Source organism: Taudactylus pleione, unplaced genomic scaffold, assembly GCF_031769625.1.
Source record: "Taudactylus pleione unplaced genomic scaffold, aTauple2 ptg000451l, whole genome shotgun sequence".
NCBI lineage: Eukaryota > Metazoa > Chordata > Amphibia > Anura > Myobatrachidae > Taudactylus > Taudactylus pleione.
Genome location: NW_028284853.1, coordinates 8,274,655 through 8,288,285, shown reverse-complemented (window position 1 = coordinate 8,288,285; position 13,631 = coordinate 8,274,655). Strand labels below are relative to the sequence as shown.

Below are 13,631 nucleotides of genomic sequence, written 5' to 3'. Positions count from 1 at the left end.
ACTTATCCAGATGCTCTCCGGTGATCATGCCTCCCCTCTGTCAAACTACCGTTCCCCTGCCTCTGTGAGTGCTTATACATTGGGGCGGCAGGGGGAGGGGAGGTGAGGTAGAGCACATCTAATCCTATAATCACACATTTCCTGACAATTAAAAATGTCTGCATCCCCCGGCACAAGGATGTCATAGTGCATCTATAGAGGGAAGACAGGAGCCACCAAAAAAAAAAAATTGGGGGGGCTCCTGTCTAGCAGATATCCTATACAGTATTTTCTTGTATGTATCACAGATCAAGAGAAAATATTGTACATTTAGTTTTTTTTTTTTTTTAATGTTTGTTTACAATATCTGTATAAAGCATTGCTTGTGTATTTCAGATTTTTAACAAAAGTGATTATTGTACCCAGTCCCCCAACATTGTGTGGATCCCACATGTACTGTAACACAAGTTCTCACTTTCTCTCTGACACACTGTATGGGGAAGGTGACAGCCCACCCATCTGTCTAGGGGCCCACGACTGCTCTCTACACAATTACTGAACACTTTATTATGGGCATTAACGCTTTCATCTATTGCACAAATTGGCAAGACAGTAGTGTATGAAATCATTGTATGGCAATGGCGTGATGCAACAGTCCAGAGCAGTCTATAGAGGGGGTGACCATGGGAGTTTCTGCAATCACACAGGATGATGAACAACACAATAAGTGCAACACGCAGTGTATGACGTGTGCATCGTCCCTGTCCAACCAAGGACTTGTGGGGCTGAAGTTCCTGTGAGGACATTAAACCACTGCATGGTATAAGTTCACTCCATGATGCTTGAACCATCACTAGTTCTATTCACAGTATGAGCTGGTGACTCTGAGGTCTTCAATATGGTCAGGTCCATTGTTGCAGGGTCAGCACCCAGTTTACAGATAGGCGCAGAGACCATTAAACATAGCGGAGGCACTGTCTTCAGTGTCCTTTATAAAACCCTGTTCATGAACCCTTCTTCTAAGACTCTTCCATGACATCTCCGGCAGCTATGCCGTCCAGCTCCTCTCTGTGTTGACCAACTCCATTCCTTCAAAGTAAGAGTGAGGCCTACGAGCATGAAACTGAAATAGAGAGAGAAGCATCATGAATGAAGGGAGCACTACAGTAGCTCTGTCCAATGTGTTGTCACTCTCAAACCCATGGGAAACGGTTAGTGAGATCTATGCAGTTCCACATACCGGAGACTGTAGAGAGAGCTGGTGCAAGATCGGGAAGGGAGTCCAGTGAATGGGTTCCATGGGCCAGCTGCAAACCGACACATCACTCGCTTTCCCCGAATCTATCATCAGGTCATTGACACTGCTGCAGCTGGTCTCTAGCCTAGGATACAGCAGACACTGCAATGTCACTTCCTTGGCATTACTAGAACACGCTATAAAACATATTATGAAAAAAGTTCATCATTTATGTTTCCACCTAAAACATATCTACGTTCAGAAATTATAATAAGCATGTAACGCCTATCTTACAGCACATACCTGGCTGATAGACACCAGCATGGATGTCCCGGCGTTGGATTTGAGGCGGCTTTAGAAGAAAAGGTGCATACACACAACGATTTTGTTACCAACGCTTTTATGAACGATTTTCTGTCAGATTATTTAAAGTGTAATTAACGATTTTTTTAACTACAAACGATTTTTTGTAACTTCCCTTAATGAAAATCATTCAGTTGGTCAGTCAGAATGAACTACAAACAGGAACGCGCATGAACGATAACTCAGAAACTGAACGATTTTTTTCAACGATTGAATGATAATGACGTCGTTATAGTTAAATCGTTCAAGAAATCATTACGTGTGTATGCACCTTTACTGGTATACAAGTCCCGAAAAGACTGATAATTGAGAGATGCCGCTATACCAGATATGGGCCACCGGTGGCTAGGTTAGCAGACCTGCTAGGCATTGCAGTCTCAGGTAAGCTTGGAAGCCCAAAAGGTGCCCACAGACACCTGGTATAAAAGTTCCCACTCATTATCTGAAGCCTAAAACTGCATACACACACACAACAATTTTTTAAACGATATCGTTTAACGATAATTGTTTGAAAAAATCGTTCACTTTCTGAGTCAAATGATGAACGATTATCGTTCATGCGCGTTCACGTTTGTAGTTTGTAGTTCAGTCAGACTTGTCAACTCAATGATTTTCAGTAAGGGAATATGCAAAATCGTTCATTACACTTTATCTTTCAGATTTTCTGTCAAATTATCTTTCAGATTATCTGTCAGATTTTTTAATCTGACAGAAAATCGTTCATAAAATCGTTGGTAACAAAATCGTGTGTGTATACAGCTTTAGGGACTGTTGCAAAGTTGAAAGTAATTGCATTTTGTGAAGAGACCTTGTGTATTTTCACATTGCAAATGCTCTGGAGCCAAGCAAACTTCTCTACAGGCTTTGTCAGTCATAGGCAACCTCCCTAATTGTAGTGGGCTTTCTTACAATCAGTATAGAGCTGGTGGTGATGGCTTTGAAACCAAAGGCGCAGAAGCTGCTTATTGTGGCAATACCAAATTAAGGATTGATAAGAAATTGAGGATTGCCCCACTGTATTGTAACACACAGAGACAGGGGCTCTAAAGAAGGTTGTCACTTCACTACTCGGGACCCCTCCGTAGTTCTGCGTGCAGGGGTGCTGGGGAGGGATTCCGGAGCTTTGTAGACTCTACAAATAAGCAGCCCCCACAAAAAAAAAATGTAAGTGTGAAAACGGGGGATGGCAGCAGATCTCTCCGACATCTGCGGGGGTCTTCCGTAAATACGTCCAGGAGATACTTCATATCACGAAAATATTCCTCGATTAGATAGGCCCCTTAGGGAGAATTTTTACAGCAAGACAAGTATGGGATAGGCAGAATGACCGCCCAGCTGTAAATCTGTTGAACCTTAATTTAAAATGTTCACGTTTTGAAACATACATTAGATACATAACTAGGTCACCTGGTTACCTTCTGCTATCAAGCTCACAGTTTCTACAGTAAAACATGACGTCCACCCTTGCTGCCACTAGTCACAATTCATGTAGCTAATCCGTTAGCGGAATATAAGGAGTGGCTTTGAATGGGCTGCCAAGAGAAATCCAGGGCCTGGGTACAGCATCATCCTGGGGGGCCCCCCTGGATGGGGCGTGGCCACAGCATGTTGGGCATGGCTGCACCTCTTTTTGGGTGGGTCTAGCATGTGAGAAGCACCTACTCACAGGAGCATGGCATAGCACCCAGCAGCTAGGACAAAGTATTCACTATTAGGATGGCGGGACAGTCCCATAATACCTGCATTTTTAGCTGGATGTATTTAGATGCTAAAACCCACAAATATTTATGTTATAGAGATAGATGAAGAACTTAAGTTTGACATAACATCAGGTCATCTTATAATACACATATTCCGCAGCTTATATCCTAACCCACTGCTCCATGCTCCTTCCTCACTATCTACCCCATCTGTGTCACCCCTGTCTGTCTGCCCCTCCCCTTTAGAATGTAAGCTCTCACGAGCAGGGCCCTCGTCCCTCATGTGCTTCTCCTTCCCCTACTTATACTATGATGTACTCCTAACTCCCTCATTGGCTGCTGACACCCGGCTTCTTGTGTTATATGCAGCTATGTGTATAAACCATGTCCTTGTCCTGCATTGTTTTGTATTACTAATAATTGTTTTTCTTGTGTGCTCACTGATGTACTATGTAAGGCGCTGCGGAACCTTTGTGGCGCCATATAAATAAAGGATAATAATATGCAGTGCCATTGATTGTCCAGAGTACAAAGTGTTCACAGACACAGAATTACGAAGCTTGTGCCCCTCACACATCTGCTTCCTGTCCTGGAGGAAAGGGTTACATTGGGGGGGGGGAGGGGGAGAGGGCACTGTAAGCTGAGCTGTATTTGATTTATTTGCCTCTATGCCCAATCAAACATTCTTCCAGGTTCTGTGAGGTCGACTTAATGGAGCACAGGACAAAAACACACAGCGTGCAAGCTCTTAATTAAACAGCAAAATTGCAGCTATCTATGAAACCATTCTCTCTCTCTGCCAGAGACGCATTGCAGAGCCTAAAGTCAACCCCACCCCTCCTCCCCAAAGACAAAAGTTACAGTATTATTCTCTAGAATCTTCCTGCTGAGTGTTCGTTCAGAAAATATAGGCTACATTGTGGGGTAATCAGACCTGTGATTGTCCTGATTTAATGCTACACAGATGTTGACACTCATTGATTGTATCAGTACTAGGACGGCTAGCTTAGTGGTCAGGTGTCCTCTTACAGACTCTGGGTGTCATTCAGATATGGTGCTATTTCGATGTTCATGCTGTTGAGCGATTATCGCTGGACTGCGCATGCGTCTTACACGCGCTCAGTGATTGAATAGCGATCAAATGCGACTATGGTTGTAGTGAGTTTTTTTCCGCAAGTGATTGACAGATGGGGGTCGTATTGTGGAAGGTAACGGAGTGACGGCAAACACACTGCCGTGTACCGCACATTTTCGGGGCGTGTATCTGCCTACAGCTGTGATCCTGTATGCAGAAAATATGGCGCCAATGTCTCATTTCCCTCAGCAATTATGCATGACCATATAGATACTATGATGGTCAATTATGGAAGGATCTACGACCACCGCTGCATATTTGTACGCCCTTGCTTGGATCTGCGACCACCGCTGCATATTTGTACTCCCTTGCTTGGATCTGCGACCACAACTGCATATTTGTACGCCCTTGCCTGGATCTGCGACCACCGCTGCATATTTGTACGCCCTTACTTGGATCTGCGACCACCGCTGCATATTTGTACGCCCTTGCTTGGATCTGCGACCACCGCTGCATATTTGTACGCCCTTGCTTGGATCTGCGACCACCGCTGCATATTTGTACGCCCTTGCTTGGATCTGCGACCACCGCTGCATATTTGTACGCCCTTGCTTGGATCTGCGACCACCGCTGCATATTTGTACGCCCTTGCATGGATCTGCGACCACCGCTGCATATTTGTACGCCCTTGCTTGGATCTGCGACCACCACTGCATATTTGTACGCCCTTACTTGGATCTGCGACCACCGCTGCATATTTGTACGCCCTTGCTTGGATCTGCGACCACCGCTGCATATTTGTACGCCCTTGCTTGGATCTGCGACCACCGCTGCAGATTTGTACGCCCTCACTTGGATCTACGACCACCGCTGCATATTTGTACGCCCTTGCTTGGATCTGCGACCACCACTGCATATTTGTACGCCCTTGCTTGGATCTGCGACCACCGCTGCATATTTGTACACCCTTACTTGGATCTGTGAGGCCGCTGTGGGCATCTCAATACATTTCCAGGCGGCTGTAACAGCATATTTTCGCACAGCAGCTGCTAATGTCTTAGCGTCCCATCTGGATCAGGTCCTGTCTTTGATCACGTTACTGATGGACTCAGATAAATTGTGACAATCCAGCCACAAGACAAATGCTCTTTACTTTAAAAGCATGTATGTGAACGAAATGCACGTGTGTTTCCAGATGTATCTCTCTGTGTACTCTGGCAGTGTACATGTGTCTCTCTGTGTATTGCGGCAGTGTACGTGTGTCTGTTTATTGCGACAGTGTACGTGTGTCTCTCTGTGTATTGCGGCAGTGTACATTTGCCTCTCTGTGTATTGCGGCAGTGTACATGTGTCTCTCTGTGTACTCTGGCAGTGTACATGTGTCCCTCTGTGTATTGCGGCAGTGTACATGTGTCCCTCTGTGTATTGCGGCAGTGTTCGCGTGTCTCTCTGTATTGCGGCGTTGTACGTGTGTCTGTGTATTGCGGCGTTGTACGTGTGTCTCTCCGTGTATTGCCGCAGTGTACGTGTGTCTCTCTGTGTATTGCGGCAGTGTACGTGTGTCTTTCCGTGTACTGCGGCAGTGTACGTGTGTCTCTCTGTGTATTGCGGCAGTGTACGTGTGTCCCTCTATGTATTGCGGCAGTGTACGTGTGTCCCTCTGTGTATTGCGGCAGTGTTAGCGTGTCTCTCTGTGTATTGCGGCAGTGTACGTGTGTCCCTCTGTGTATTGCGGCAGTGTTAGCGTGTCTCTCTGTGTATTGCGGCAGTGTACATGTGTCTCTCTGTGTACTCTGGCAGTGTACATGTGTCCCTCTGTGTATTGCGTCAGTGTACATGTGTCTCTCTGTGTATTGCGGCAGTGTACATGTGTCCCTCTGTGTATTGCGGCAGTGTACATGTGTCTCTCTGTGTATTGCGGCAGTGTACGTGTCCCTCTGTGTATTGCGGCAGTGTACGCGTGTCTCTCTGTATTGCGGCGTTGTACGCGTGTCTCTGTGTATTGCGGTGTTGTACGTGTGTCTCTGTGTATTGCGGCGTTGTACGTGTGTCTCTCCGTGTACTGCGGCAGTGTACGTGTGTCTCTCCGTGTATTGCGGCAGTGTACGTGTGTCTCTCCGTGTATTGCGGCAGTGTACGTGTGTCTCTCTGTGTATTGCGGCAGTGTACGTGTGTCTCCGTGTATTGCGGCAGTGTACGTGTGTCTCCGTGTACTGCGGCAGTGTACGTGTGTCTCTCCGTGTACTGCGGCAGTGTACGTGTGTCCGTGTACTGCGGCAGTGTACGTGTGTCTCTCCGTGTACTGCGGCAGTGTACGTGTGTCTCTCCGTGTATTGCGGCAGTGTACGTGTGTCTCTCCGTGTACTGCGGCAGTGTACGTGTGTCTCTCCGTGTACTGCGGCAGTGTACGTGTGTCTTTCCGTGTACTGCGGCAGTGTACGTGTGTCTCTCTGTGTACTGCGGCAGTGTACGTGTGTCTCTCCGTGTATTGCGGCAGTGTACGTGTGTCTCTCCGTGTATTGCGGCAGTGTACGTGTGTCTCTCCGTGTATTGCGGCAGTGTACGTGTGTCTCTCCGTGTATTGCGGCAGTGTACGTGTGTCTCTCCGTGTACTGCGGCAGTGTACGTGTGTCTCTCCGTGTATTGCGGCAGTGTACGTGTGTCTCTCCGTGTATTGCGGCAGTGTACGTGTGTCTCTCTGTGTATTGCGGCAGTATACGTGTGTCTCTGTGTATTGCGGCAGTGTACGTGTGTCTTTCCGTGTACTGCGGCAGTGTACGTGTGTCTTTCCGTGTACTGCGGCAGTGTACGTGTGTCTCTCTGTGTATTGCGGCAGTGTACGTGTGTCTCTCTGTGTATTGCGGCAGTGTACGTGTATCTCTCCGTGTACTGCGGCAGTATACATGTGTCTCTATGTAATGACCGGGTTATATATGAAGGCACTGGATTAAACAATGAGCATAGTCTCAGTGAGGAAATTAATGATACTTATTACATAAGAAGCTGCACAAATGTTAGATTTATGTTTAAGCTGGAAGGAAATAAATAAAATCAGAGACCCCAGCGAGGCCGCCATCATCGCACCCTGCAATTCGACGTTTTACCAACCATTAATGTGGAATGGGGAGGAATGACACATACTGACATATCAGTTTACCTAGAAGGTGGCATTACCTAAAAGAGTGTCTGTGGGTTAGTGAAGGGGACGTTGTGCCCCCTCTGTGCGATACTCTTACAGATTGTAATAGATTCCCCCCCCCTCTCTCAGTAAGCCTGTCCTCAACATCTTCCCTGAAGCAGCCTCCGCACTCCCAGTGCTGAGAGAAGTGTAACCATGACAACAGCCCAGCCAATAACAGCACTGCGTTCCTGCACATTCCCAATACCTCCGCTGCTAAGGTAATAGGGTCTCTGAGTCCGCATCAGGATTTCACTAACCCCTGCAGCACTGGAGTGGTGGGAGAGGATACAATCACATATATGGAGTGAGATCAGAAAATCAGATTAGATATTCACTGCACACTCTCTGGCTGCCGTCCTGTGTGCGCATGTGCCGGATCGCGGCAGACAGACATGCAAATCACCCCTTTCTGTCTGGCTACCCCACCCCACCCCATGCCTGCTTAGTCTCCCACTCACAAGGGCAGATTCATGGGATGGGCATCTATATATTCTCCCACTCACTAAGGCAGATTGTGACGGGGGAATCGGTATGATTTACCTCCGGGTTGGAATCCCGACAGAGGAGGAAATCCTGATCGTCAAAGGTAAGTATATACTAACCTATTTCTACCCCCTAACCCTCCCTTAGGGGTGCCTAACCCTAATCCCCCCCCTCCCCGCCACCTAAGCCTAAGTCCCCCAGGGGGGTGCCTAACTCTAACCCCCCTTCCCCTAGCCTAAACCTAACCTCCCAGGGGGGAGCTTAACCCTAAGTCTCCCCCGGGAACCCTAAACCTAACCCTCCCGCCCCGCCGCTATCCGCACTTGCCGCCCGGCGTCCCTTTCGATCGAGATGCCGGGCGCCGGGCTCCCAACGTATGTCTAATGACAGGCGTCGGCATATCAACGCCTGTCTTAGACCCTTGCCGGGAATTGACAGTCGGGAAGCCGACTGTCTGGATTAGGTCCGCCGGCTTCCCGACTGCATACCGTGACGGGTACATATATATTCTCCCACTCACTAAGGCAGATTGTGACGGGCACCTATATACAGTAGTTTCCCACTCACTAGGGCAGATTGTGACGGGTACCTATATAGTATCACATTCACTAGGGCAGACTAACAGCAGATTAACAGTAATATGGCAGCTCCTTGTCTGTGCAGTGTTGCACTCAGTTGGTCAGTATTGGGAATTACAGACTATTTCATAACATTAACAATGTGAGTGTGACGGGTACCTATATAGTATCCCACTCACTAAGGCAGATTGTGATGGCTACCTATATAGTATCAAACTCACTATGGCAGTTTGCGACGGGTACCTATATATAGTCTCCCACTCATTAGGGCAGATTGTGACGGGTACCTATATATAGTCTCCCACTCATTAGGGCAGATTGTGACGGGTACGTATATAGTCTCCCACTCATTAGGGCAGATTGTGAAGGGTACCTATATAGTATCAAACTCATTAGGGCAGATTGTGACGGGTACCTATATAGTCTCCCACTCATTAGGGCAGATTGTGAAGGGTACCTATATAGCAGGGATGGGGAATCTTTTTTTCTGCCGAGGGTCATTTTGATATATATATAATTATTTGCGGGCCCGGTGCAGGCCACGCCCCCTCTGTGTGGCCCCCTCTGTGTGACGTCACATGGGGCAGGGCCACAGTCGCCAGTGATTACAGCAATGCCTGGAGCATCCTGAGGATGCTCCGGGGAGCTGTAAGGGCAGCTATGTGACTGTCTGAAGCGTCCTAAAGACGCCCCAGGCGGCACTGCCGCATAGATTCTGGCTGCAGAGTGACCTTCTAGGTACCCTACTAGCCAGACGGGGCTAGCAGAAAAAAAAGCTCTGAGGGCCAGGCCAAATGATTCCGAGGGCCTTATACGGCCCCAGGGCCTAAGGTTCCCCATCCCTGTTATATAGTCTTTCACTTACTAGGGCAGATTGTGATGGACACCTATATAGACTCCCACTTACTAGGGCAGGTTGTGACTGACATCTATATGGTCATGGCAGAGGGCGATATCGGGGTTTGCAGGACTCCAGAGTAAAATTAGTAATCTGGAAATCCTGGATCCTTCACAAGTGCAGGATAGCATAGGATATGGCTGCTGTGTTTATGCCATTATACACTAGTCTGTATGTACTATATCTATTATTCATACAGTGCGGAGGGCTGCAGGCCGTGCAGCCTGAGGAACATCATGGTGCAGGATATAAGACTGCCCTATATTGTCTGGGAAGATCAGTAAAAGCTACACACCCTGCACCCTGCTATGCATGCCAGTGGCAGTAGTGATGGCTTTAGTGCAAGCTGCAGTACACTGCCCACTGAGTTGTCTAAATATATAATATCAGCTAGGAGGGTCCTTAGTAGTGTAGCGCTGTTATTAGTAATACTTGTATGTAACATATGAAGAGAGACTGCTCCAGCAGGGGATAGTGTCTTCAAACTAATTTTTGTTCTGTTAATATAAGAACTTTGTGAGTGGATAATAATTCAGAAATGAAAATACATTACGGTTTCCATTGATCTAATGCGTTTCACTGGTCACTGCCCTCTGCCTCAGATATGGAAACGTACTGCTGATGGTAGAAGCCGCCAAAGTAGATTTCAGGTCTGGTGGGTCCCGGTCGTTGCTAAGCGACCAGGACACCGTGTCACGCCAACCGCAATGTCTGATGATGCTAGGCAACCGGGACTCTCTGCAGCCCCACTGCCCATTGGTCCTGTGCAGTATTTATATTTCTGCTCAAACATGGATAGCCTTAAAACCTGGACTGTTAGAGTGCCTTGAGGAACGAGTTTAGAAAAAAATGCTTTACAATATTTTAATTTGAACTGTGTCTCCTCCACATAGAATTGTGTCTACTCCCAAAATGCTACTTTATTAAATATGATTCTGTAGTACCCTTTGTGTAGTTTTATTCAATCTATGTCGAATGCATTCTTGCCTCTCATAAAAATCCCTATGTAACACAGTAGAAAAACAATATGGAGGACGAAAACTCCTAAGAATTAATTAAAAATGTATTTAACTTGTGGACTGGCCCAATAAAATAGAAAGGGCTGCAGTACATTTATTCACTAGGAGCCAATGACACAGCTCAGTGCCTCACCGGTTAGATATATAAAATATATACAGTATATAGCTAAAAAAAAATCTCTGCAAAGAAAAAAATATTATAAAATGTAACTAAAATTAACAAAAGTAATATCATAAAACAATATCGCAAAACAGGAGTATGACCCTAGTTGTTATTGAACCACCCTCTACCCTCTGCTTAGTGAGAGTCATAGGTTACTTATGCTTAGACTAATATCCACTCAATGACTGTAGACTTTGTCTGTTACCTGGGTGGAGCCCTTGAAGGTGGCTGTGGAGGGTTTGGTGGGGCGCTGTTCCGTGCCCCGTCCTGGCATCCACACACGCAGCTCCCCAAGGCCTGCAGTGGAAACACCTCTTCAGAGCTGCTGAAAGCCGGGTTATCCAAAGAATTGAGTGAGGCCGAGGCCGTCAGCCATGTTTGCGAGGGACACCAGAAATGCGTGGGGACATCATCAAAGCGACTGAACCTCCTGTAACTGATTACAGACACATTGTCAGGTCACCGAGCATACAGTCCCCAAAGTATCAGGGTAATATTTATTATGGGAGAACAAAACATATTAATCTGTTTACAATACTCCGGTGAGCTGTGCGATCTCTGCTGTCTAATAAACTCACAATTTGCAACTCTTACTGTTAAAAGTCCTTTTAACAACAGTCCTACATTGGAGAGGGATGCGGTTAATTTACCGCCGCCCGTCGGAATCCCGAGAGGGATTGCGCTATTATATATGGCAGGCTGTGATATCACTTTGTGTAGCACTTTCCTTTAGGTCACATGGTGAGGAGGTTTTATACTTCATGCTATCCTGTAGTTTAGGGCGTCTAGAACCCTGGACACGTCCGGTCACCATTGGTAGTGTTACCATTAGTCCAGCAAGTCTCAAATTTATCCTTTTTGCAAATAACAAATCTGAGGTTTGAGAGTTTGTAACTCTTGTAGGTTCCAGTTTTCCAGAAGCCTATAAATTGGGCAACAGAAAAAATGGGGTAATAGTGGGGTGATGATCTGAAACTGGGAGCTCTATACTACACTTAGCTCCCTTATTGACCATCTGAAGCATATAATAGGAGAATAGGGACTAGGTTCCTATATAGCTGTTATACCCTATTTAGGATCTTAAATAAAGCACGGGCAGAATCTATAGCCTGAAGAAGTTTCCAGTCCCACGGGTGTCCATTTTAATTGATAGGAACCCTAAATATGCTAGGTCAGAGAAAACGGGGGCATTACATGCTGACATATGGGTGGTGGACGAAAGGTTTTACTTCTCTGTGCTGTTCTCTTATTCTTCCTCTTCTGTCCCAGAATATAGTGACCATATCATTACAGACTTTATTAGCCTTTGTTCATCAGAAACTAATACGAGAGGCTACTGTAGGCATTTCTGGTTACTATAGTAGGTCAAATATTGCTTATTTATGCTCACTCCTCTACGGGATGCAAGAAATAATGTGAGTTTTGCTTCCCTAAAATCCTGTGGACTGTCACCGTGCAGGTTTCCGATGGAACCTCACGCGTTTCACAATATGCTACAGTGCTAATGGGACTTTAGAACTGGACTAGAATTAGGGGTGATGGTCATGAAATGCCGTAGAAACAGTCAGAATTGCTGCACCTCACGCCCACCAACTCTGCATATATTCTCTTGCACTCCGCAGAGGTGTTCAGAAAAATGTGCGATGTTGGAAGTATGATCATTTTTGGCTATGCGAACAGGATTGAATTGCCCCAATGAGTTTTGCAAGTGTTACTGCATTTTTCATTCATCGGAGTAAAACTATTTGCTTAGAAAACACTATTACTTGCAGTGTCAGAAACACAAACAATGTGCTATACACCTTGCAGAGAAAGTATAACCTATATCGGCACACTCCACTGGTTACCATGGTAACAGATTCCCAGGCTGGCCTCATTACTCACTTGACTTTCACACCCTGAGCAAGTGTCTTTCAGTAACTGTAGCAGCCAGCAGGTGGCGAGCAAGGAGAAGAGATTTTCTGTGCAGAACATTCTGTTGGTGGAAGGCACAGCCAACCATTGCAAATCTAGGGGTATATTTACTAAAGTGCAGGTTTATAGAACTGGAGATGTTGCCCATAGCAACCAATCACATTCTACTTAACATTTATCTAGCACCTTCTATGAGATAATAGCTAGAATCTGATTGGTTGCTATGGGCACCATCTCCACTTCTAAAAACCCGGACTTTAGTAAATATACCCCCATGTCTCATATTACCATGGCAACCATTCACTTAGAGGGGAATTTAATTATGCGCGATGTCGAATGCGCACATTACCATCTATCATGGTAGCCAAACTTTGCTAATTTTGTTGCGCAGCTGTATGGTGTGCCAGGGAAAATGAGCAAAGCTATTGGCCAAGAACTGCCTTTATCTGACTGGCACTTTTCGGCCTTCGCATTGAATTTAATCGTCCCCTTTAAGTCAACTCCTGCAGCGCCGCACTCTACGCCATAATGACATTGCATACCCTATGTTATATACCTGCTTTGTGTCTGTGCCACTTTCTGTTGGAGGATCTGTGTCTGAAACCTCCGCACCAGGAAGAAAACGGCAGCTGCGGCACAAATAATAATGCAAAACACAATGGCACAGGCAATGGCGGCAAGGCGATGGTGACTCATTCGGTAGTCGCATGTTTGTCCCATGTACCAGAAATCTCTGCCGACTGGGCACCTAATGGGGTCAGGACATGTAAAATAAGAACAAGATATTCAAAGTTAGATGTACTAAGCCACGGAGAGAGATAAAGTACCAACCAATCAGCTTCTAATTGTTATTTTTCAAACACAGCCTGTACATTGGCAGTTAGAAGCTGATTGGTTGGTACTTTATCTATCTCAACTTTATCTCTATCCACAGGGCCGGCTCGAGGCACGTTCGACAATTGCGGTGGAACAGAGGAGCCACCCCATAGAGGGCGCACCTCTCCCAACCATTCCCAATTTCAGTTGGACAGTCCCGTTTTT

General features: G+C 46.3%; 1 protein-coding gene across 1 annotated transcript in view; it reads right to left on the bottom strand.

Annotated features, from left to right (window-relative positions):
- Window positions 1–328: 328 nt before the first annotated feature.
- The window catches only part of LOC148505563 (uncharacterized), a 48,593-nt gene continuing 35,290 nt past the window's right edge, over window positions 329–13,631 (bottom strand). The window contains exons 7-10 of the mRNA XM_088448207.1: window positions 13,147–13,338; window positions 10,882–11,112; window positions 1,220–1,361; window positions 329–1,102 (exon numbers count right to left, since the gene is read on the bottom strand). Coding sequence (XP_088304333.1) covers window positions 1,028–1,102; window positions 1,220–1,361; window positions 10,882–11,112; window positions 13,147–13,338 — 640 coding nt within the window. The 3' untranslated portion in view covers window positions 329–1,027. The remainder of the gene's footprint in view (window positions 1,103–1,219; window positions 1,362–10,881; window positions 11,113–13,146; window positions 13,339–13,631) is intronic.